At 48.9% G+C, this 21095-nt stretch overlaps 6 protein-coding genes across 6 annotated transcripts; 4 read left to right on the forward strand and 2 right to left on the reverse strand.

Annotated features, from left to right (window-relative positions):
• Positions 1 to 2429: 2429 nt before the first annotated feature.
• F5B22DRAFT_636302 (uncharacterized protein) lies at positions 2430 to 4732 on the forward strand (the record flags this gene model as incomplete). Its single annotated transcript, XM_047977272.1, has 4 exons — positions 2430 to 2660; positions 2760 to 3302; positions 3356 to 3439; positions 3551 to 4732. 4 exons carry the CDS (start codon positions 2430 to 2432, stop codon positions 4730 to 4732), a joined length of 2040 nt encoding a protein of 679 aa, XP_047830847.1.
• A 2190-nt stretch (positions 4733 to 6922) lies between these two features.
• Positions 6923 to 13713, reverse strand: F5B22DRAFT_179241 (uncharacterized protein). The gene is made up of 3 exons (XM_047969393.1): positions 13169 to 13713; positions 12762 to 12942; positions 6923 to 12712 (listed from the first exon to the last, which is right to left on the reverse strand). Exons 1-3 carry the CDS (start codon positions 13329 to 13331, stop codon positions 7375 to 7377), a joined length of 5682 nt encoding a protein of 1893 aa, XP_047830848.1. The 5' UTR covers positions 13332 to 13713; the 3' UTR covers positions 6923 to 7374.
• A 441-nt stretch (positions 13714 to 14154) lies between these two features.
• Positions 14155 to 14655, forward strand: F5B22DRAFT_646482 (uncharacterized protein; the record flags this gene model as incomplete). The annotated part of the gene is made up of 3 exons (XM_047978731.1): positions 14155 to 14269; positions 14346 to 14577; positions 14637 to 14655. The coding sequence occupies 3 exons, from the start codon at positions 14155 to 14157 to the stop codon at positions 14653 to 14655; spliced, it is 366 nt and encodes a 121-aa protein (XP_047830849.1).
• Positions 14656 to 14787: 132 nt separating this feature from the next.
• On the reverse strand, positions 14788 to 15837 carry F5B22DRAFT_646483 (deoxyhypusine hydroxylase; the record flags this gene model as incomplete). Its single annotated transcript, XM_047978732.1, has 2 exons — positions 14788 to 15298; positions 15365 to 15837. The coding sequence occupies 2 exons, from the start codon at positions 15835 to 15837 to the stop codon at positions 14788 to 14790; spliced, it is 984 nt and encodes a 327-aa protein (XP_047830850.1).
• Positions 15838 to 16043: 206 nt separating this feature from the next.
• Positions 16044 to 17735, forward strand: F5B22DRAFT_606370 (pyridoxamine 5'-phosphate oxidase). Its single transcript, XM_047974915.1, has 2 exons — positions 16044 to 16719; positions 16885 to 17735. The coding sequence occupies exons 1-2, from the start codon at positions 16635 to 16637 to the stop codon at positions 17604 to 17606; spliced, it is 807 nt and encodes a 268-aa protein (XP_047830851.1). The 5' UTR covers positions 16044 to 16634; the 3' UTR covers positions 17607 to 17735.
• Positions 17736 to 18781: 1046 nt separating this feature from the next.
• Positions 18782 to 20963, forward strand: F5B22DRAFT_179413 (short chain dehydrogenase). The gene is made up of 3 exons (XM_047969395.1): positions 18782 to 19626; positions 19838 to 20436; positions 20494 to 20963. Exons 1-3 carry the CDS (start codon positions 19530 to 19532, stop codon positions 20629 to 20631), a joined length of 834 nt encoding a protein of 277 aa, XP_047830852.1. The 5' UTR covers positions 18782 to 19529; the 3' UTR covers positions 20632 to 20963.
• The last annotated feature ends 132 nt before the right edge of the window (positions 20964 to 21095 follow it).

Here is a 21095-nt window from a genome sequence, read left to right on the forward strand (position 1 = left end):
GTCATCTTGTTTTTTTTTTAGGGAATACGGAAGTGAAGGATGTTGAGAGGCATGAGAAGGTGTGTGAAGGCCTCTAAACCACTTATCTTGAAGGCTTCGAACTGGAGCTGGGATCAAGATAATCAGGAATGGAAAGCTTCTTACAGCATTCGCCCGGTGTTAGATAGTCCAGTAGTTTGGTTATGATTCATCTTGCGTGAGTCTGGGAAGAAAATTGAACCGCGAGGCTTAGAGTACCAGGTGCGAATTCGCGGGAACGCTGTTGGCTGAGATCACTGACTTTGGAGCTGTGCGTTCGGGATTTGAAGCTAAGGCCCTTGGAGTTCAAAAAAAAAAAAAAGTATTACATGAATACGATAGATATGATATTGATAGACGTAAGAGGAGACGCAGGGCACGTAATAGCAGCAGAGAGAAACTTTAATCGACAGGTTTGATTCCTCGATCGACTTTTGGATGAGATCAGATGAGATCAGATCACATCAGGTGAGGTAAGGCCCAATGCGGCAGGAATGGGGAAGCAGGGATTTATATATCGGAAAGACACGCGAAGAAAGCTCAGCTCAGTTCTTAAGCTAGCAGTCGAAAGGTTAGGTGATTGAATCCCTTTTGCCCGGTGTTATGTCACACATGCGCTAGGAAATGTCTGGGATCGCCACCATCTAGACTAGAGTAAGTACTGAGTGAGGGTAGGATATGTAAGTACGGTAGTGTGAATGGGCCGCACACCGCTCAGATCGATCAAAGGGGCACGCGACCTTGACGCCAACGCTGCAGAGCCCAGACACTTATGTCTGCCTGCCTTATCAACGCGCATAGTTATAACATGATTGGATATCTAGCAACAATACTGCTACTGTCTGTGCTTAGACAACCTAGACAACTTATCAGAGATGAATGCCCATGTTGGAGACGAGACCACGTATGTATGTACTGGCCGATTACCACAAATCTGGGGATCCGGGAATCCGGGGAAGCGTTAGCGAGGCCAGACTAACTAGGATAGGTGCTCTTAAACTGAAGCGGGGTTGACTTCAGAAGTCTCCACTAGATTAGGTAAAAATGAGATAAGTAACAGCTGTCCTATCTGCCTAGCATCCGACCAAGAATGCTTTGTTCAGCTCAATCTGCATAGTTACTATGGAGAGTCTCTGCCGTGATGAATAATAGAGAAAGATCGAGATGTACTGCTATGCGAGCGAGACCCAGTAGCAGGCGCATATGTTACTCATTTGACGTTTAGCTGGGGCCTCAGACATCACGTCACACAGCAGCCTGTTCATGCGCCTTCTCTTATCGATAGTTTGCGGTTACAATCACTCACTTGGGGGTCTTCAAGGCTACCCTATTCATGTATGGCTGTCTATCTATCAGGTGCTATGGCAGTGTTGCTGATGATTTGAAAGATCCCTTTCATACCTCAGGCGGGAACATTGGTCAAGGATTGTTCGCTGTTGAGTCATTGTGGCTCGGTGTTTGAGACATTGCTACCCCACCTGTAGGGCTGAAAAAAAGGGCGGTACCAACGCAGCGGAGCCAAATAAACCCGACAATAAAGTTCCGTTTGGAGCAGCTCAGAATCCAAGATATGTAGGGAATTATGCAGCTCCCAAGAGACTGAGCGAGTGTTCCAATGTGTGTAATGTTTCCTACCAGGTGTTATAGTTGTTGATTGACAAGTTTTTAACGCATGTCCTGACAATATAGATGGACTCATATATGATTCTTTGTTGATTTTCTACAAGGTTTAGCACACTTTCACTACCTAGTTATGTACAGAATCTGTAGTTGATAGTATAGAGGTAATATTCTAGTATGTACAAGTAAGGACAGCTGGCATTGTGCATCATGTTGTTGTAGATACCCGAATATATGTACCTTAGGTATGTACCTAGTAGTTAGCTGGACCCCACCATAAGTATCGAGCTTTAGAGTTAGAGTGTGAGTGTACGTATATGTAGGTACCTAGGTGCTGGCCATCAAAAAGGCATGCTTATCTGAGTCCTATCTAAGATATTGATGCTTACCTGGGTAGAAACTGAATATAGGGGTATCACAAAGTCCTAGGCAACCTACACGATGCCTCCCGCCAGGGCTCGGCCTCTTGGGTATGGTTATGGGGCCAGGACAGGCCAGGACAGGGGATGGGCGGGATCAGCACATCGCCCCGCGGCAGGATGCATCAGGCTGCCACTTCCACATTCCATTTGTGTCAGCAGCCTACAGCACAGCTTCAATCTTCATTGTTCAATCAAGCAACCTAAACTTAAAGACTGCCTCAATCATCATATATATATATCTTATCCTCGTATCATCGTCTTTCTCTTTTCCCTCTCTTCTTCCACCTCTCCTCACTCCTGCTACATCGTATCAACCACTGAGCCCCAATACACCTTCGCTCGCAGGAGAGGAGCATTATCTCGTGTACAATGTCTGGGCTACCATCTCCAACCGAGGAGACCAAAAAAAGCCCTCTGGACATTGCGATCAGCAGACTGCAACACCAACTTCAGATTGAGACAAACGAACGCCCATGGCTTGAACGAGATGAAAGGGGTTATCAGAGTCTACAGACCCTCTGTGTTGCCAATACGTCAGGGGATACACTGGTCATAGTTAGGTTCCCGCCTGGAGACTTTGTTGACTGCAGCGGCCACAAGGTAGTAGCTATATCTTCGCCTCTTTACCTGTGTTCACGCCATGACACTCTCCATCTACATATACTGGTATATCGTCTCAATAAGCTAACCAACTCGTAGTGGACTAACAAGGAGTTCCTCGTGGAATCTGGGCAGCTGCTTGCCACCGGGTCATCAGTCTTCGCAAACTTGCTCTCTCCAAAGGTGCAGGCACAAACAAGACGTCTTCTCAATGGCGATTATGCAATGTATCGCTATGTCTTAGATCTAACACCGCAGACCGAAGGCGATGAATCAGCTTCGAAGGTCGCAGAACTATCACTGTCTAATGGGGTAATAGACTGGTGGAAATCTCAATACGTCTTGACGGTTTCCAAGTCCCTCGTGGGTGGACATGATGACAACTGCCCTTATCACATTGAAGCGCTTATTGCAGACGAAGAAAACCGAGAGATGGCACGGCAGATAGAGGGATCAATAGAGCTCAACAAGCTGCAATACCCACGGTTTAGAAAGATCTTGGACTACTGCTCAATTCGCCATCGAGCTGCTATTATCCGCTTGCTTTTGGCTATAAGCTACAAAGACCTTGTCTTAAACTCCGCTTCGCGAGCATTCACTATGACCATGGTTGCTAGACAGTTCGACTGTGTTAAAGTTGTGGTATGTACATTCTAAAGCTTTACACTGGTATGTGACTAATACTCGCTCAACAGGAAGATCACGTTTTAACGTGGTTGATGGCTGAGCCGAACCAAAACTTTGTTGAAATTAATGCTGAAGATGCTTTCAAGATAGCTGTAAGTAAGACATTCTTCATTATCCATTCTGAAGCCTTTGCCCCATACCCAAACAGGTCCTTATCGATCCACGCACAGCTACTCAAGGTATACTGATCACGACCAATGTAGTGGGTATTGGAACTACCAGCTATTGCTCGTATGGCCTTTCGGGTCATAGTAGTAGAGAGAGCCATCGAGATCCCCTTCGACAAGATGGCGGGAACTTTCAACAGACGAAAGATGTCGATATTCCAACGCCCACTAGGAAGTCTTGCCGATGAGCAGGAAACCTGCGTTGAACATGCTGCACAAAAATTAATACAGAGAGCAAAGGATTTGTTGACTGGGCTCCGGTCCGAAGCTAAATTCCTCAAAATCAAGTCATGGCCAGTTCTTCCCAAAGAGCTCCGTGCCTGGATGCGCCAAGCTGTGGAGGCGGCTACCGCAATTCCGGACGACGATAATGGCGTAGTACTATTGCGTCAAGACCTGAATCGGGCCCGATACGTATCGGAAGATATGAGAGCTCCGGCACAGGATATCTATACGAATTTACTTCCAGCCCAATGGGTACTCACAACCTACTTCTGGGAATTGATTAATTCCTATAGTACCCCGACTCATCCTAGGTGGAGCGCCATTACCTCCAAGTATCCCTTTCCCGCTCAAGAGTTTGCTACTGCAATCAACAAGCTCAACGTCCAGTGGGCGTGGCCTCTGCTTGAAGTAAATATAGAGAAAACCGGCCCTTTGATATTTGGTCTGTCTGATGAAGAGTTCAAGTTCCTCCCGCTATGGGCCGGCGGCTTGGATGATGGAACAGGGGGAGTTTACCAGGAGGAAATCCCCAATGCAGTGTATGGCTTCCCAATCGAACCAGGCCCTGTTTTCATCACCGGAGAGTCCATTCCCGATGCTAGATCGTCGACCCTCGACGATGCCACCACGATTTACACCGGTGTTGACACAGTTACTATGACGGAAGGGTTTTCAGTACAGGCTACTCGCTCACAGGCTATTAACACTGGTCACGATAACGCCGAGTATACCGCGTTAACTACCGCCACCACCGGTCTTTCGCTCGCCGCACCCCAACATCCCATCCTTACCTCGAATATGGACGTGGACAGTGATGTTCCAAGGGCACGCGGAGCTCTTCACATTGATGAAGATTTCGATTGGACTGCTGGTGGCTCAGAGTGTGATAATCTGAGCGATCTAGACTGTTCTGACTCGGACTTCGGCTTTGAGGAGATCAAGTATGAGGATCAAGACGATAGTAACGCCATGAACTCGATGTCCCTCCACTGATCTTAAGTCGCGAGAGAAAGGTCTTCTCGGCATAATACTCAGGCTATAAGCTAGACGGGAAGTGGGAGGGGGAAGTGGCAGGTTATCATCTTACATACTAAAATGACGGCTCATAATCCGCCCAGTTGACATCGGGCGAATTGCCGCCGTCGCCGCTTGGCCCGTAATTCGATACCGTGATCGTTGCGACAGCATCCACTACGTTCACACAGACCGGAGACGCCGCGTGTTGTCCTTTGTATCCAAAGCTAGTCATGACAGGTCAGGCCAGGCTCCCAGCGGTATTGTAATCTATGATATTGCCTCGACGATGGTAGTCGTCGACGCCGAACCCCCACTTGCCGTCTTCAAATTCGACGCCCCTGATCCGCGACGCGTCATAGCATACTCTGTAGCATGTAGTGTCAAGCGTCCCAGCGATACCTGCCATATTCCGTTATTCCGACTTCTTTCCTCATACGATTTACATCAAAGACACTTCCGCAAGTCCCATTATCCCTCGCAGTCCCTTTGAATAGGAAATCCCCACAAGCTTCCGCCTGTAGAGACAGACTTCCCAGTCATCGTTCTTTTTGCGTATCTAGTCTGGATAGTGCTGCGAATATAGAGCCACGGGAACACACGGATGATATTGACTCATTGCAAATCAGTCCCTAGTTGTGTCCCGGCGGACGATTCGCGCCTCCGGTTGGACATGCTCCGTGTGACTCTCAGAAGCTCGTAGTTAAGTTGCCTTTTTGATATGGAGCCTGAGTAACTCGCTACTCGACGCAGGGACTGGTTGTGGCTCTATTACATCGACTCGGTATCCGTAGGGTTTTCGGGCCCGCGGAAGAATATCTGGAGATAGCGGGCTATGTTGGCTATGGACTTTTCACACAAGTTATGTTGAAGAAAGTTGATTAGCTCGTATTTTGGTAGATCTTGGAAAACCTTAAGTTAAGATGGTCTTGGTATAGCTCTCCTCGCGAGGGCTAAAAAAGCAGTGCTGGGGTGGGTCGCCGCCGATTTCAGAACTTTCTCCTCGAAGCCTCCTGCAAGAGAGATGTAGTGTAACCGTATACACGAATGAAAATTGTCCGTCGCCCACCCTCAGTCATGCACGAAACCAAATAGCATTAGTAGTAAGATCACAACATTGATTGGCATGTAGTGTTGGTATAGCTCTCTTCGCGAGGGCTAAAAAAGCAGTGGCGCCACCACGATTCTGTTCTGCCTGCGGCATGGTGCTGCATGCGAGTCGAAAGAGAACGGCTTTATCTGAGAGGACGAATGAGTTATCGTCTATTGTTAGTCTTGAGACTAATGAGCGTTATGGGACGTCTCGGGCATGGTATACACCCTCCGCCGGCATTCTTCTTTCACGGAGTTATGATATAGCTTCGAAAACCGGGACTGGAGAGTCGTTTCTGAGAATGTCCGTTGCGTAATGGGGAAATGCATAGCCAAACTATGAACTGAAAGTAAGGAATGTACATGGAAACCACATCTCCAGCAGAGCCAGTAACACCAGACCTCTTCTCCGAGTTGAAAATTCACATACACGCACGCAAGCAATCACCGCTGTCCTTCTCATTTCAGCGGGGGGGGCATTCCAATGCAAAAGATACATCTATAACCACTGACACACTTCACCACGAATTCCCAGCGCCCATGGTAATAGAACATGCAAGTAAACGACCAGCCTCACGATACAACGAGACTCGCGTTGGCTATCTGATCCATACCCTCTACAAACTACTACTGTCTCGTCTCTCAACGAGCATGAAATCCCCCAATCATCCAACATAGACACTAGTCGCGCTACCTACCTACCTACTACATACCTAAACGGAAAGGAAAAAGTGCTTAAAGGAACGATCCTCTGTCAAACAGTGCATTAGACCAATCCCTATCATATCGCAAACTGGTTATTCGAGTTCTAAACGATATAGGAGCAATGAATCCAAGCAGCAACCACCTATACTCGAGAGAGATCCAATGACCATAGCATGGCATATGGCATGAAGTGGGTGTATTGATCTGCTAAACGGCCGTGATTAGGTGCGCTTCACCTTATCTCCCTAGTCACCAATACTAGCGTAGATCTTCTGGGCTGACTTTCGCTGGAGGATGAACCCACGAACTTAAGACTAGTAGCAACATAGGAGAACAATCATCAGATTTCAACCAGGAAATAATTATGAGTGACAATGGGAAAGTTGAAGGTTTTGAACAAATCTTGAATTGTACACGGCAGTATATCGCATTGCCAAGATGAGCTATGTGACTCTATCTTAAGAGCGTAAGTAGTGTCCCAACCTACTAGGGCTAGGTAATGCATCATGCATTGAACCTACACTATGTAAAGCAAATATGAAAAGGTATCATCGAGCTTTGAAAGCAATAAATAGCAGGATTTTATCGGCTCCATTGCCGACTTATGCCATGGCAGCCCAACTCCTGCGCTTGGAGCAATGATGCAAAAAAAACCTAAGCACGCATATGCCAACCCCAATAGACGCCATAATGTGTGACCAGCTCTTGAATATGATTGTACTCGCCTTGAACTCCTTTATAGTGCCTGACGTCTATTGTTCCCGCTGGGCGCTCTTGACGAAAAGCCATCATTAACAAGTTCATTCCATGTTGAAAAGTTAAGCTTAGAAATCATCATCTTCTATAGCACCCGTATTTTGATGCTTCTTGGGCCGCCCTCGACCTCGTGGTCGCGAATTACTACGCGCCCGCTTTTTTCGGCCTCCAGGAGTGCCTGCTGCCTTTCGTTTGCGACCACGACCATCGGGTGTAGCCTCATCGTCGTCATCTTCTGCTTCGGGTGTCTGTGCGTCACCCTCTGCGTCGAGATCGTCATCATCTGCTTCTCCAATTTTAACCTCGCTATCAACGTTCAAGAGGTCGACGAATGTTCTACATTGCTGTATCATACGCTCCGGTGTTTCGAGAGCAGTCATAGTAAAAGTCATATCCTCCCAAAACTTGTCGCCTGTAATACCTTGGACCTTTACAGGGGGTTTTGTAAGATCTTTGGGAGGGCCTTTCGTCTTAGTTTCACGACGACTTGAGTTGACGCCGTACAACCGGCGAAGAAAGGTTCGAACCTCCCACACGGCTGAAATTACCATAGAACATGCTGTTAACTGCCGAAGCCGTTGCGAGCTGATAGAGTCCGGGACCCTTAAGATTGCGGCTGGTGCCTCGGCTTCTCCATGTTGATGTGTAACCTGAGCTTGGTCCATGCGCACTTGGAATATCTCGGATTCCATTGTTTGGGCAATGCCGGCGCCGGTACTCGTCACTAGTTTCTCGAGAGCCGAAACCACAGCCTGAAGATCGCCTACACTGACGTACTCGAAGAAGGCGATATTCTCAAGCAGAAATCGGGAGTACGCCACATGTGATGGCATTGGTTGATTTACATCGAGCGTGGAAGGTTCAAACTCCAACTGACCGACAAGCTTTTCCAGAAACCTGACACGGTTTTTGGATTTACTTATTTTTAGGATCCCAATAAGCGAGTGGAGTTTTGAGGTGAAAGGTGCCTCTGTTGCGCCTCGACAATCCTGGACTACATCTCGTTGGTATTGGAACGCTGACTGGACGGCCTTGGCATACTCTCGCTCAAGTACACTTTCATATTTTTCATGTAGAGCTCTATGTTCACGGTAGGCCATCTCCGATATTCTGGTAACTGGACAAGTTTCTAAAGTGATAAGTGTCACACCTGTTTCTTTGGGATGCACTAAACCTTGCCGATTAATGCTTGCGAGAATCTCCACTGCGAGAAAAGCGTGATCGTCTTGCGTTGCTAAAGCGATTCTCGTTATAGCCGTGAGGAATCGTTGGGTCGTAGCGCTAGCCACATCATCAAAACTTGTGCTACCCATAACCTTGAGGTCCTTTTTCTCTTTCGAAGCACCGGGGTTTGACTGGTTTGACCTCTGCTCCTCGGTGATGAGAAATTCTTTGAAAGAGCGTAGTATCATCGACTCTAAAGTCACGATTTCTTCCTTGAAGACCTGTTCGAACACCGAGATAACATTCTCTTTGACAAAGTTTCTGGGATTAGACTGGCAGATTAGGCCAATGGCATCTAGTGCAGGCTTTCTTATATTAACCGGCTGCGAGGAATGAGCGAAGGGACAGATTACATCCACCATAAGTTTGGATACCGAATCACCTTTCCAGTTCGGGAATTTACTTTTGAAGAGGTCCGCATGGTCGTCAAGCTGGCAATGTTTGCCACCCATTCCGACAATGAGTGAGTAACGGTCGAAAGCCCTGGTCATCTTCTCGTCTAGCCCTTTGACTAATACTCCACGGAGTTTCTGGATACCAGCAAGACTCGAAGAGATAAGGCGAGTAATGTGCTCAGTTGAATGAAGCAGACCGCTAATAATCCATATGCAGGCTATTACATCGTCCAGAAGTGTTCTGACAGCTTTAGCTGTTGCAGGCATGAGAAGAGATCGAATTTCGGTAAGAAATTGCGAGTGTATGCTAGAGACCTGAGGTAGCACTCTCCGATAGATAACTACAACTGCTCTCGACACAGCTAAGTCGTCGGTTGTACTGACACTGGCAACACTGGCAATGTATGGTTTGAGAAGACTTATTTGCTCGAACGTGAATAGTTTCGGGTCCGCCTTTGCGAAAATCATCAAGACCTGTAAAGCATCCTTTCCTGACGGTATAGAGGAGTCGTCCGATTCAGGATTGTCCACAAGGTCAAACATGTTTGCTACGAGTTTAGTGCAAACTCGCCTGTTGGCTTCGCACATCTTGGATTCAGGAGACAAAATCGTCTGAAGTACCTTGTCCAGGATGGATGCTGTGCTACCTTGCTTGGTTGTCTGGACCATCAGGGCAACGTGATCCGTGAGTGATTGCTTGAACGATAGGGAATCATCCTCTTTGTAGAATGGCGATATCCATATTTCTTCAATCATTTGCCTGGCTAGTTCGCGAACGCCATCGTCTGGATCCTGCATTCGATACAGCAGGCCGTTAGCAATGGTACTTCGGACAGCTTTGTTCTCATTTCCGAGATAAATGTCCTTGGCAAGTTTCATCGCCCTTTTCCGTACACCAACGCCGGTATCAACGAAACGCTCGATGACTGTAGGGGTCATTCTCTCTTCAAGTCTTGGGCGCATGCTTATACACTTTCCAATTAAGCCAAGGGCTGAGTCGCGGACTTGGGGTGAAGAATCATTAGAGCACTGTAAAATAAGCTCAACGAAGGCACTGTCTCCATCAAGAATTGTGGGATCAGTCTCCAGAACTTGATTGACACTCTTCAGACTTCGGCTGCGCACGGTCGCCTGGTCCGTGGTCATAGATCCCATAAGCAAGTTCAAAATACCTCTAAACGCCATGCAGAAATTTGATCGCAGCAATAGAATTGCATGTGATAATCGGGCGTGACTAGGGGCAACAGACTTAAATCTCCACTCTCTTGCCAACCACTTTGAGTCCTCGATCATGTTCCGTAAGCGATATGCCGTTCGGCCAAATTCTGCATGTCGATCTTCGTCATCATCATCCGGGACCATTCTATACCCGGACTCAATCTGTGAAGCCCAATTTGTCACCAGGTACGAAATAGCACTGTAGAGGTGCTCATCCTCGTTCATTCGGCCTTGGAGAAACTCGATTACGATACGATATGGGCCATCCCATTTAAGTGCTTTATCAACCGAGTTGTGGCCCTCTAGAACTGACAGACTAAGATCGGCGAGCCACCTACCGAGCTCATCAGAGTCGCTTCCCTCAAAACTGCTAGCAATTTTGCGAACGTGAGACCGCAATTTTGAGATTGATGCAGCCATTACTCCCAACAGCTCGAGTGCCATGTTTCGAGCTGGTGCTGCGTTCTTTTCAGCATCTATCTGGCTGAACATCAAACGCATGGTTAGTTGGAGAAGAAGCTCGGCGGCGGGCCAGTCTGGAGAGTCCAAGCATGTGGTAAAATCTTCTACAAAAAGGTCAAGAAGATTGCGGTACGGTGTATCCCCAGTCTTCGTAGACTTTAATGCCCGTTTCACAATGAAGTTGACGACGTAGTTAGCATAGCGACCCGCTCCATCGAGCAAGTTACTTGACAAAATTTGGAGCTCTTGGACTGCAACGTCGTCTTCAGCAGCAGCATGATCCTCCGTTCGGATGGTATACTGAGTCTTTTTATTGGCCTTCTGGGTTGATGGCACCGCATTCTCCTGTATGGATTGCATGAATTGCGATCGTGTTTCGTCTTTGCCATCATCTACTTTACCGGCACTAGCTTGGATCAACCGCATAATAAGAGCCGAGATAGGCTGTATACTCCCGCCACTGGTGAGCTTGAACTGTCTGGCTTTTTGTTTACCAACAGGAAGCTTTTCTAATGAAGTCAAGATCTCACTAAGGATCCCCTCTCGCTGAGAGGGATTCGTCAAAAAGATCTGAGAGAGCATATGCATGGCTACTAGGCGCAGCCCATCAAACTTGGAAACACCTACTACTGAGTCCTTTTCGGTGTATGCATTCTCCACAAACATCAAGTGGGATGAGAGAAACTCCAAAGTATTGACAACGGTCTCGGAGAGCTCTATACTTGTGATAAGATCGGACATCAGTGCGAAGAGCTTTTGGCTGCAAGCAAACAATGTCATAATGGTCTTCTTATGGGCGATCAAGCTGCGAAATAAAACAGTAGTGGGACCTGTGCTTCGCACTTCAGCAATGGGCACAATGATACCCTCCATGACATTTCTGAAAAGATCGAGACTGAGTTGAATGAGGTCTTCGGAGTAAAGCTGTTTCTCTTCACGGCCACCACACATGATTCTTAAAGCGGTCCGCGCAGCCTTCAACCCCCTCTCAATATCCGGTATCTGTTGCACCCATAAGTTGACATCGGTTTCACCCCACTCTTCGTTGATTTTAAACTCAAGTGAGTCGGCGTTTTTTAGAGACCCTTCACTAAGATTTTGCAGTCGAATGAGAGGATCAGAGGGAATCTGACCAAAACAGCCCATATCTATAGCCCTTTTGAGTAGTCTTTGAGCCTTGTCATGGGCATACGAGGTCATAGTAAGTTCTTGATCTGCTGTTCGGTATATGTATGGTGATGAATGAATTTGTTGGATGGAGAGCTGACCCTCAGCCTCGAAAATTTCCTGAAAACACCTTCTTAATTCTGTAAAGAGAATATTGGCTCTCTCGCGTTGATTCAAGTCATTTTCCAAGGAATCTTCGATCGCCCCGTCCTCTCTCCTGCTAGATAAACCGGTTGGGGCGTCAGGCGAATCTGGCACAACAGCAAATTCCTCTCTATTAAAAGTGGCTTTTGGCAGTTCAATCCGTAACTCGCCCTGCCGCTGTGAGGACAAAGCTGATGATGGTGAGACTCGAGCCGGTGATTCTACGCGTGGTTGGGGTTGAGGTATCTCCTGTTTAATAACCTTCTCAACACATGGCGGGTTTGGTGGTGGTATGGTAACCTTGGGTGTTTGTGGGATGACAGGCACCGGGGTTATTACTAAGCCTTGTTCTATGCGAGGCACTGGAACAGGAGAAACCTGCGGTTTAACCATGAGATCGGCGAGTGAAACAGTTTGAGGTTGAGTCTGCGCTACTGGTTGGGGGACAGCTTGTGGTGTAAGCATAGCTGAGGCTGCATCTCGTTGTCTTGAGCTAGGTAAATGAATCTCGATCCGGGACTTGTTATGTGCGACAGCCTGAGTATTAGTGCTAGCTGGATTATATTTAACCACCTTTGGCGTGTCCGGCTTGCGTTGATGCGGCGATTTCTTCGTCATCATTGGCGCCATCGACAGCCCATTGGTGGGGGAGCTGGAGGATGGATCAGGAGAGGGGTGTCCGAAAACAACTGACGTGTTATCAAACACCAATTTGGCAAATGGGGAGATGCCGTCCGTGATCCTCTTTCCAGGATCGTGGGATGTTGACGTGGTTTTGGGTGCTGTCTTGAACTCGCTATCTGGTATTAGAGAAGCAGCTAAAGTCTCACGATGTGCGAACATACTATTTGGTGATTTTTTCGGGCTTCAGTAGATTCTGCACATATTCGAGACTACCGTCTAGACGTTTCGACTGATTGGAGTTTCCGGCCTCGTGGTTTAGCGCATCGTAATCGTCCCTTGAAATAAAGCTAGCAAGCGATGGTGCAAAAGAGCCTGTGCCAATAGTTGGATTGCTCAGAATATCTGGATAAGAGGATGTGGGTTAGTCTTGGAGCTGCACCACTGCGGCTTGCACATTCTAGAAGGATGGGAAAGTAGAGTGGGAGGGGGTTGTGTGTCAGTGAAAGAGCCTGGGCGGGTGAACATTGGGTCACGAGAGGAGAGCGGAAGGAGTATTTGTCGAATGCGGCAGGCACGAGATGTAGATTTCGGAAGGAGAGCATGTCCAAGAGCAAGAGGCCGCACTTGCCTGAGTCAAATGGAAATACGGAGGTAAAGGGCGTATACGGCAAGGCTTCATCCAGAGAGAAAGGTCGTGTGCGATTGTGTGATTGCTGTGATGGCGGGCCAGAGAACTGTTGTTCAGTGTTCGGCAATACACCGTTCTGGTAATAGGGCTGGTTGTGCGCCATCGTGAGATCGCGCGCCGTGCATTCCTCTTCACCTGTGCTCTTTCACTTTCCAGCTCCACGCTGTCATCGCGATGGCTGTGTGCCAAGGCGAGGTAAGGGCGGGCGAGTGCACAGCGAAGGGGGAAGCGAGAGATGTATCGCGATGCGTCGAGGCGTTGTTGGGTCGTCTTTGGCCGAGAAGAGAGCAATCAGAGCTAGCTCGAAGGGTCGCGGGTGGCACGTAACGGAATGATTTCGACCGTGCCACGTGGAATACAGGCGGTTAGGCTGTGTTCTCGTCGGTTGAAGACGGGCGGGAAACTGATCTTCATGTGATGCTAGGTTGGTTCGGCCAGGGATTGGCTCAACATGAGCTTGAGCTGGACCACGAAGTATGGTTCAGGTACAGTCAAGCTCTACAAAGTACGTTCATCTCTCGCGCCGCGCCTGAAGGCTTCAAACGCCGTTCCTATTGGATTAGGTAGCTGCGCCGCCGCCGCCTCTCTCTCTCTCTCGGAGCTGCTTTGCACGCTAACGCCTACTAATGGTGCTTATCGATAGGCTGCTGATATGACTTCAGAGGGATGCAAGGGGCCTGGAGGTACACTGCAAGTGGAGCCCCGGGGTCCTTACTGTAGGTGCCTTAAGGCGCCTTAGGGCGCCTACAGTAGGAGGTAGGGATTGATTGGCTAGTATTTTTTTTCCGCGTCTGCACATCGTCAAGCCTGCTAGTTATAATATACACTCATTGCGCTTCATGAGCTGACAAGGCCATTTCTTCTTGCATTAAACTGCTACCTTGGACGATATCCTCCTGTGCTCTGGGAATACAGTTGATGAAAATATGGCGACCATTGGGTCTCTGATTTTCTGCTCAGACTGCGGCAATCTTCTACCCGTGTCAAAGGGAAACGTCAAAAACATCTTGCACTGCGATTGCTGTGGCACTGACAACAAAGGTTAGTGATATATATCCGATTGAATTCGGAGTTCCTTCGACCGAATGGGGGGGAGACAGCTAATGCTGGATTCTAGATACGGCGTCGAAGACAACTGTAACTAAGAGCAAACCCTCCGACTTCCCCTCGTTGTTACGGCAGAAGCTCTCTATAGTCCAGACAGTCGAGAAGCATAAGATCAACACCGAAGCTTTTGCGAACGTAACATGTGACAAGTGTGGGCGAACTGAAGTCAGATTCTCGGCCGTGCAGCTGCGCGGTGCCGACGAAGGAAGTACTATATTTTACAACTGCGACTGTGGCAATAGGTACGGCCCTGTCCCTCCCCGATCGTTCATGGGATTCGGATCGCTAACCCATGCTGCAGATGGAAGATTGACAACTAATGCATCACGCGACATGCTATAAGTATGAAAATGAATCTACCAAGTTATATCGAGTGCGCCTCTTGAGAAAACCCACTTTTACCGTCCCATTGCCAAACGCCAAACATATGCTATTGGAAGACGCCTAGGACCCTATGCCGCTACCTTTGGCGCCTCGGGAATCAGCGCATATTCAGTTTGATGTGACTGTTCAAAGTCGGCCATATCCAGTGCTACGATAACGCTTTCTCGAACCACCTTCTCCTTATCATACAAGAACCGCTTCAAGGTTTCCTCAACGCCTTCCTCGTCGCCGAGACTACCCAGCGCCTCCGCTGCTTCGTGTCGAACCATACTGACCTCTTCCAGGTTGCTCAGCGCAGCCGTGAGGGATGGTATAGATGCGGGATGGGAGAGTTGTCCAAAGACGAAGGCAATTTCGTGTCGGAAGAGGGCAGACGAGTCTGCGAAGCCCTTGGCCAGAGCGAGCACGGCAGGAACGGCGGTCGGTAGGTCAGGCGGCGAGGCAAGGTCGCGAAGGGCGAACATGGCACGGTATCGGAGGAAGAGGGGCGCATTTGTGTCCATCAACGTCTTTTCCAGTTCGTCGACAGTCTGGGTTGATTCGGGCATTGGGGGCGCGGGGTCGATGGAGGCAAAGTCACTGAAGATATATCCGTCAGCCTAGAAAGCACAAACACAGTCTTACCCTTGAATAAGAAATGCAGACCTCTTGCGCAACTTCTCTTGTTTTCGTTGCTCTGAGTTCTCCCACTCTATCCTGTCGATGGCAATCTCGCATGTCTCTGTAATAACAACATCCTCTCCCTCGCGATCCCGAAACCGGCGCAGTATGTCTAGATTACTCGCGTCTCCGAGCGCGCCCAGCGCTTCAGCGGCCTCATGCCTGCACATGGGGTCTTCTTGTAGATCCGCCAAGACGTTTCGGAGCGGCGTGATAGCAGCGGGGTGGGAGGACTGGCCGAGACAATAAGCAAGCTCATGTTTAAGGAGGGCAGATGGCGAGGCGAAGGCGGCGGCGATAGCGTCGATGGCGGCTACTGCATCCTCCCCGGCTTCATGCTTTGCCAGGTGCTTGAGAGAGAAAAGGGCGCGGAAGCGGATGGGCAGCGGGGTCGACTCAGAACAGAGCGACTCGCGCAAGCTGGCGATAGTCGCCTTTTTATCGGTTTCGGAAGACATTAGAAGGTCTGAAGAAGAACAATCACTGTAGGATAAGAATGTTCCCCTAGTCGGGTGTGCAATGAGTCTTCTTGTAAGTGAAAATGGCTACTCTTCAAGGTTATTGACGGGTAAAATGTTATCAGATCCGATAGAGGGGGCATGCGGCTGATAAACGATAAAAAACGATCGGCCCCTCACCCCACTATAAAAAAACATCGACTGACACCTTATCCAGGTCCCAGCTTTGGAATTGATCCTACTGTACTTATGTAACGTGGGGCTCTCATGTTTCAATTACTCCCCTACAATACCTAGGAGGTATTTACATGTCATATTAAATTGAACAGGTAGAAATCTCCAAATTGCGGCGACCCGTACATCTCAGTACCCAGGCAGAAACATTTCGCTCTCGAGCTCATTTGATCATACCTTCCTATAGGTATTATGTAGCTACCTAGCGAGACTCGCAAGCGACCTTAGGGGCAGCGCGGGGGCTTCCTGAGGCAGGAGTTCAGGACTTCGTGTAAGTATACGTAAGTAGACAGTAGCCAATAATGGTAATGTCTTGAACCAATGAAGTTAATTTTTCTTTGACAAGTAAAACAACATAGATATAGACTATAAACAAATAGAAGAAAGTACTCGAACAAAAGCAACCCATCTTCTCGGGTCTCGTGATCGTGTGCTTCCTGCGATGAGCCAATTGCAGCTCCACATCCATTAGTCACCACTCGTACCACTCGGCACTTCATATAAGTTAGTACCACTGCCTCTCCCTTAAACAAATAAAAAGGCAGAGACGAATTCTAAGTTTCATGCATCCCTCCATCTCGAAACTTATAAGATCGTCAGGTAGGATGGCACTGCATTCCGCGAGCGGGGGCAGTGCGAAATACATCTGTAAGCACCTCTCAGTCAAATCAAGTCAGTCAGTCATGAATGGCTGGATGGATGGATAGCCCCGACACGGAGCGGTCCGACTACATAACACCACACACACCCTCTCACCCCTTTCATATATACATCACATATTCGCTATATACATATACTAATCACACAAGATAGTCGCACCGGCGGGGAAAGAAGCCCACGGTCAAGCAGACCAGTTCACAAAAGCAGCTCTCACGCGCGCCGATCTCGACGCGACGTCACCAGTCCGGCAGTTCCACGCCTGGTTCGCAACAGCTCAGCAATCAGGTCGCGTAGCACACCCGGAGACATGCTGTCTCGCGACGGCGTCGCTGCCGTCAGGCCGAGTGTCTTCGCGCATGGTGTATCTCAAGGAGCTTGACGCCGAGGGCTTCGTGATCTACAGCAACTTCGGCACGAGCCGCAAGGCGCGCGATCTCGCCTCCAATCCCTGGGCTAGCCTGACCTTCTGGTGGGAGGAGCTCGAGCGACAGGTCCGTGTCGAAGGGCCCGCCACGAGGCTCTCGCGCGAGGATAGCCAGAAGTATTTCGATACGCGGGTGCGTGAGAGCAGGATCGGGGCCTGGGCGAGTCGGCAGAGCCAAGTCTTGACGCCTGGTGCTAGTACTGGCACGGCTGAGGGCGGTGATGACGGTAGGGAAGAACTTGAGGGCTGGGTGAAGGAGGTTGAAGAGAGGTTCGAGGGACAGGAACATATACCTATTCCGGAATTCTGGGGTGGCTTGAGGATCGTGCCAGAGTCGGTCGAGTTCTGGCAGGGTCGCCAGAGCAGGTTGCATGACCGATTCGTCTACACAAAGAAGGACTCTACTCCGGGTGGGAGTGACGAATGGGTTCTAGAGAGGCTCAGCCCATGATGATATGATGAATAGCATATAATATTGGGGTAAAACAGCTGTAGCAGTGAATGAATAGAGACTACGTCAGAATAATAGAGATTAACGTTATACAGCGTCAAGAAGCAATATCAACTTCCCATACATGAATTAATTTGAAAAGACTATCTTTATGAGTCTGCTGCTTGCCAACTCTTGATTTCCGTCAATTGCAGCCCTTTCTTGTCATCAGAGCAACTCAAGGGGTCATGACTAATATATCATAATACCACTTGCTACTATCCAACTACTCATATAATACAAACACGCTCTTTAAACTTCTAAGTTCATTATCGACGTGTTTCTTAGACGTCCTATTAACATTAGTAGAAGCCGACTTCTTCACTGTAGTTGACGCCTCATCTACAAGATTTTGGACATGGTGTCGTGAACAGTAGCCAGACACCATCTTCGCCTATCGATTGTGTACCTACCGCATAAATAAGTCGCATGAGAAATACCATCGTACATGAGATCGCCAAAGCTATCCAACCGAGAGCTTCCCGGCGGTTCTCGCAACGACCCAGTGTCTTTAGACTATGCTGCGTACGGATGACACGGCTCTGGGATCTTTAGTCCTCGATTCACTCATAGATAAGTATTCCTTCGCAAATTAGACGGACAGGGCATGGGGCCAAACTGAAGCATCCCTTAGAGGTTTAATTAGGGCTTACATGATGCCGAAAATGTTCATATACATATTCCAACCGGAGCAAGGATATCTGCAGGCGTGGGTTGTTCAGCTTTCCCCTGCATCGCCCGCGGGATAGCTATCGCCAGCCAATCATCTTTCAAGTTGATTCACACCACATGGAATAGGTAAGTCTACCTAGCCGGCGAAGCTAGGCGGAACTTTCATCAGCCTTTTGTTCACAGGTTACCGGAGTCGTTGGTTCTACAGATCACGCAAGAAAGGCATTCATAAGCCACTGCTGCTTTCACGTCGTACAGTTTTCTGTGCGTGTGTCGCTAAACATGATGGCGGGCTCAGCGACGGGGTATGGTGAGTTCGCCGGTCTTCACGATGCTGACGAAGACGGAGCTGTGGTGAGAGAAAGGCTGGGTTCTCAGCTGCGAGACCTTCGTGTAATCCCTAGGCGCGCGTGCCGTCGCCCGAAGATGAATCGCCATGCCGGATACGAGGTTGGCAATGCACCGCAAATGTCGCATGGCATTCTGTTGCGATCTAAATTTCAAACCGACTGAATGATATAAGTTCCTATCGCCGTTGCAATCAATCCAAGACACCACATCGCATGTAGATAGTGCACGTTAAATGAAGCACCAACTTGAATCGCCTACCAACACCACCGCGATGAATATTAATTCACTCGGCACCGAGTCTGGATCGTCAAATGGCCAAGCACCGGACACAACTAACATCTCTAGTCGAGGTCGCATGCCGCACTTGTGCCACAGCGGATCTCTGCAGCAGCAAATGATGTCCTCGCAGCGATCAATTCTCTGCAGAAAGTGCTAATCTGAGCCAGCCTCTCGGCCCGCAGCTTCGGACAGCCACGCCCCCTGTCCGCCGGACCACCAAGGTCAGCTCGCCAGTGAAGCAAAGTCCGGACAAGACAGAACTTTCAATGGAGAGACAGAACCTAAATCTAGACAATGCCACAGAGTAACGAGGATCCTTCCCTGATGTCCGGCTCGGTGTCTCTCCAACAGGGTCCGTCAGACATCACGAGGGCGAAGGGTTCCTCCCTTGGCTGCGCAGGTGGGTGCTTTATATACAAATCAGCTTGCCCTTCGGGCGAGATATAATAAACAGTCTTCATCTTCATAGCAGCTTGCTCCAGTTGTGCTCTTGGAAGTGATATTGGTCACCTTGTCACGCTCATTCTATCACCGACTCATTCTTTACGACATCACAACTTGTACTCCAAACAAACAGTCAAAATGCCTGGCACTGTTACAAAGTACGACGCGATCCCTGGCCCTCTGGGTCTGGCATCCGCGTCTTTGGAGGGAAAGGTAGCACTTGTAACTGGCGCTGGTAAGTAGTTCATCGACGTTTCATTCGGTTCCAAACACCGGGAACAAACCCCTCCATCTCCATTAAGGTCAAGTGTGGTTGTCCGGCAAACCCCATCTACATGTCCGGATGTCTCGCTCTCCTGGGGTCGGACCAATCACCTGTTCGCACAACAACCCCAAACAACCGATTACCGAGCCCTAAATCCTACCTCACTAACACCTATTCTTAGGTCGTGGTATCGGCCGGGAGATGGCCCTAGAGCTAGGCCGTCGCGGTGCCAAGGTCATCGTCAACTACGCCAACAGCAAGGAGTCGGCCGAGGAGGTGGTGCAGGCCATCAAGAAGAGCGGCAGCGACGCGGCGTCGGTGCGCGCCAACGTGTCCAAGGTATCCGAGATCGTCGCCCTGTTCGAAGAGGCCATCAAGATCTTCGGCAAGCTGCACATCGTGTGCTCCAACAGTGGCGTCGTCTCCTTCGGGCATGTCAAGGATGTCACCGAGGAGGAGTTTGACCGCGTCTTCGCCACCAACACGCGCGGCCAGTTCTTCGTCGCCCGCGAGGCCTACAAGCACCTCGAGATCGGCGGCCGCCTCATCATGATGGGCTCCATCACGGGCCAGGCCAAGGGCGTCCCCGCGCACGCCGTCTACTCAGGTTCCAAGGGCGCCATCGAGACCTTTGTCCGGTGCATGGCCATTGATTTCGGCGACAAGAAGATCACGGTTAACTGTATTGCGCCTGGCGGCATCAAGACGGACATGTACCACGCCGTCTGCCGCGAGTATATCCCCAATGGCATGAGCCTATCAGATGAGGAGGTTGACGAGGTAAATTCCACATCTTCCGTTCTCTATTCTGTCTTGAAGTTGCTAATGTATTACTAGTACGCCTGTACTTGGTCTCCCTTGCACCGTGTCGGACTGCCTATCGATATTGCTCGTGTTGTCTGCTTCCTGGCCTCGAATGATGGTGGCTGGATGAACGGCAAGGTCCTCGGCATCGACGGACACGCCATGATGTAAATATATATAATTAGGACTCAGATAAGAAGCACACACTGCATGGTATACCAAATTATTGGATGCGCGATCCGAGGGCGAAAGACTGTGATTGTGAGGATAGAGTTCAACACGATTTCTCGTGGAAGTGATAAATAGATATATGTGGCGAATGGGCTTATTATTTACATTGATTTTGATGTTGTAATTATATACAAAATTATATTTGGGCGGCTTTGGCAATAATATGCTTATACACCTAGACACTATCTTTACTTGAATGGCTAACTGGATGATTTTCAGTCATTAAAGGACTTATAGTAAAGAGGGCTCACCAGTCTAGGGAGAAGGTCAAGCAACAGGAGTGGATTCCAAGAGCTACGGCTTCAGGAGCTTTCCCACCTAGACGATTGATGAGACTTCATATACCTGATCAAGCCTCACTCGAAATCACGGGTATGCTTATTTCTTTCAGAAGGTTCACACCT

This window comes from Xylaria bambusicola (assembly GCF_022495145.1).
Source record: "Xylaria bambusicola strain CBS 139988 unplaced genomic scaffold F5B22scaffold_20, whole genome shotgun sequence".
NCBI lineage: Eukaryota > Fungi > Ascomycota > Sordariomycetes > Xylariales > Xylariaceae > Xylaria > Xylaria bambusicola.

Coding starts and splice junctions, on each gene's coding strand:
- F5B22DRAFT_179241 (XM_047969393.1), bottom strand. CDS start 13,331: ATGGCGCACAACCAGCCCTATTACCAGAACGGTGTATTGCCGAACACT. Junction 12,943..13,168: donor CGTATTTCCATTTGACTCAG/GCAAGTGCGGCC, acceptor CCTCTTATCCAG/ATATTCTGAGCAATCCAACT. Junction 12,713..12,761: donor CCCGAAAAAATCACCAAATA/GTATGTTCGCAC, acceptor AATACCAGATAG/CGAGTTCAAGACAGCACCCA.
- F5B22DRAFT_606370 (XM_047974915.1), top strand. CDS start 16,635: ATGCATCCCTCCATCTCGAAACTTATAAGATCGTCAGGTAGGATGGCA. Junction 16,720..16,884: donor GGGCAGTGCGAAATACATCT/GTAAGCACCTCT, acceptor CACACAAGATAG/TCGCACCGGCGGGGAAAGAA.
- F5B22DRAFT_179413 (XM_047969395.1), top strand. CDS start 19,530: ATGCCTGGCACTGTTACAAAGTACGACGCGATCCCTGGCCCTCTGGGT. Junction 19,627..19,837: donor AGCACTTGTAACTGGCGCTG/GTAAGTAGTTCA, acceptor ACCTATTCTTAG/GTCGTGGTATCGGCCGGGAG. Junction 20,437..20,493: donor CAGATGAGGAGGTTGACGAG/GTAAATTCCACA, acceptor ATGTATTACTAG/TACGCCTGTACTTGGTCTCC.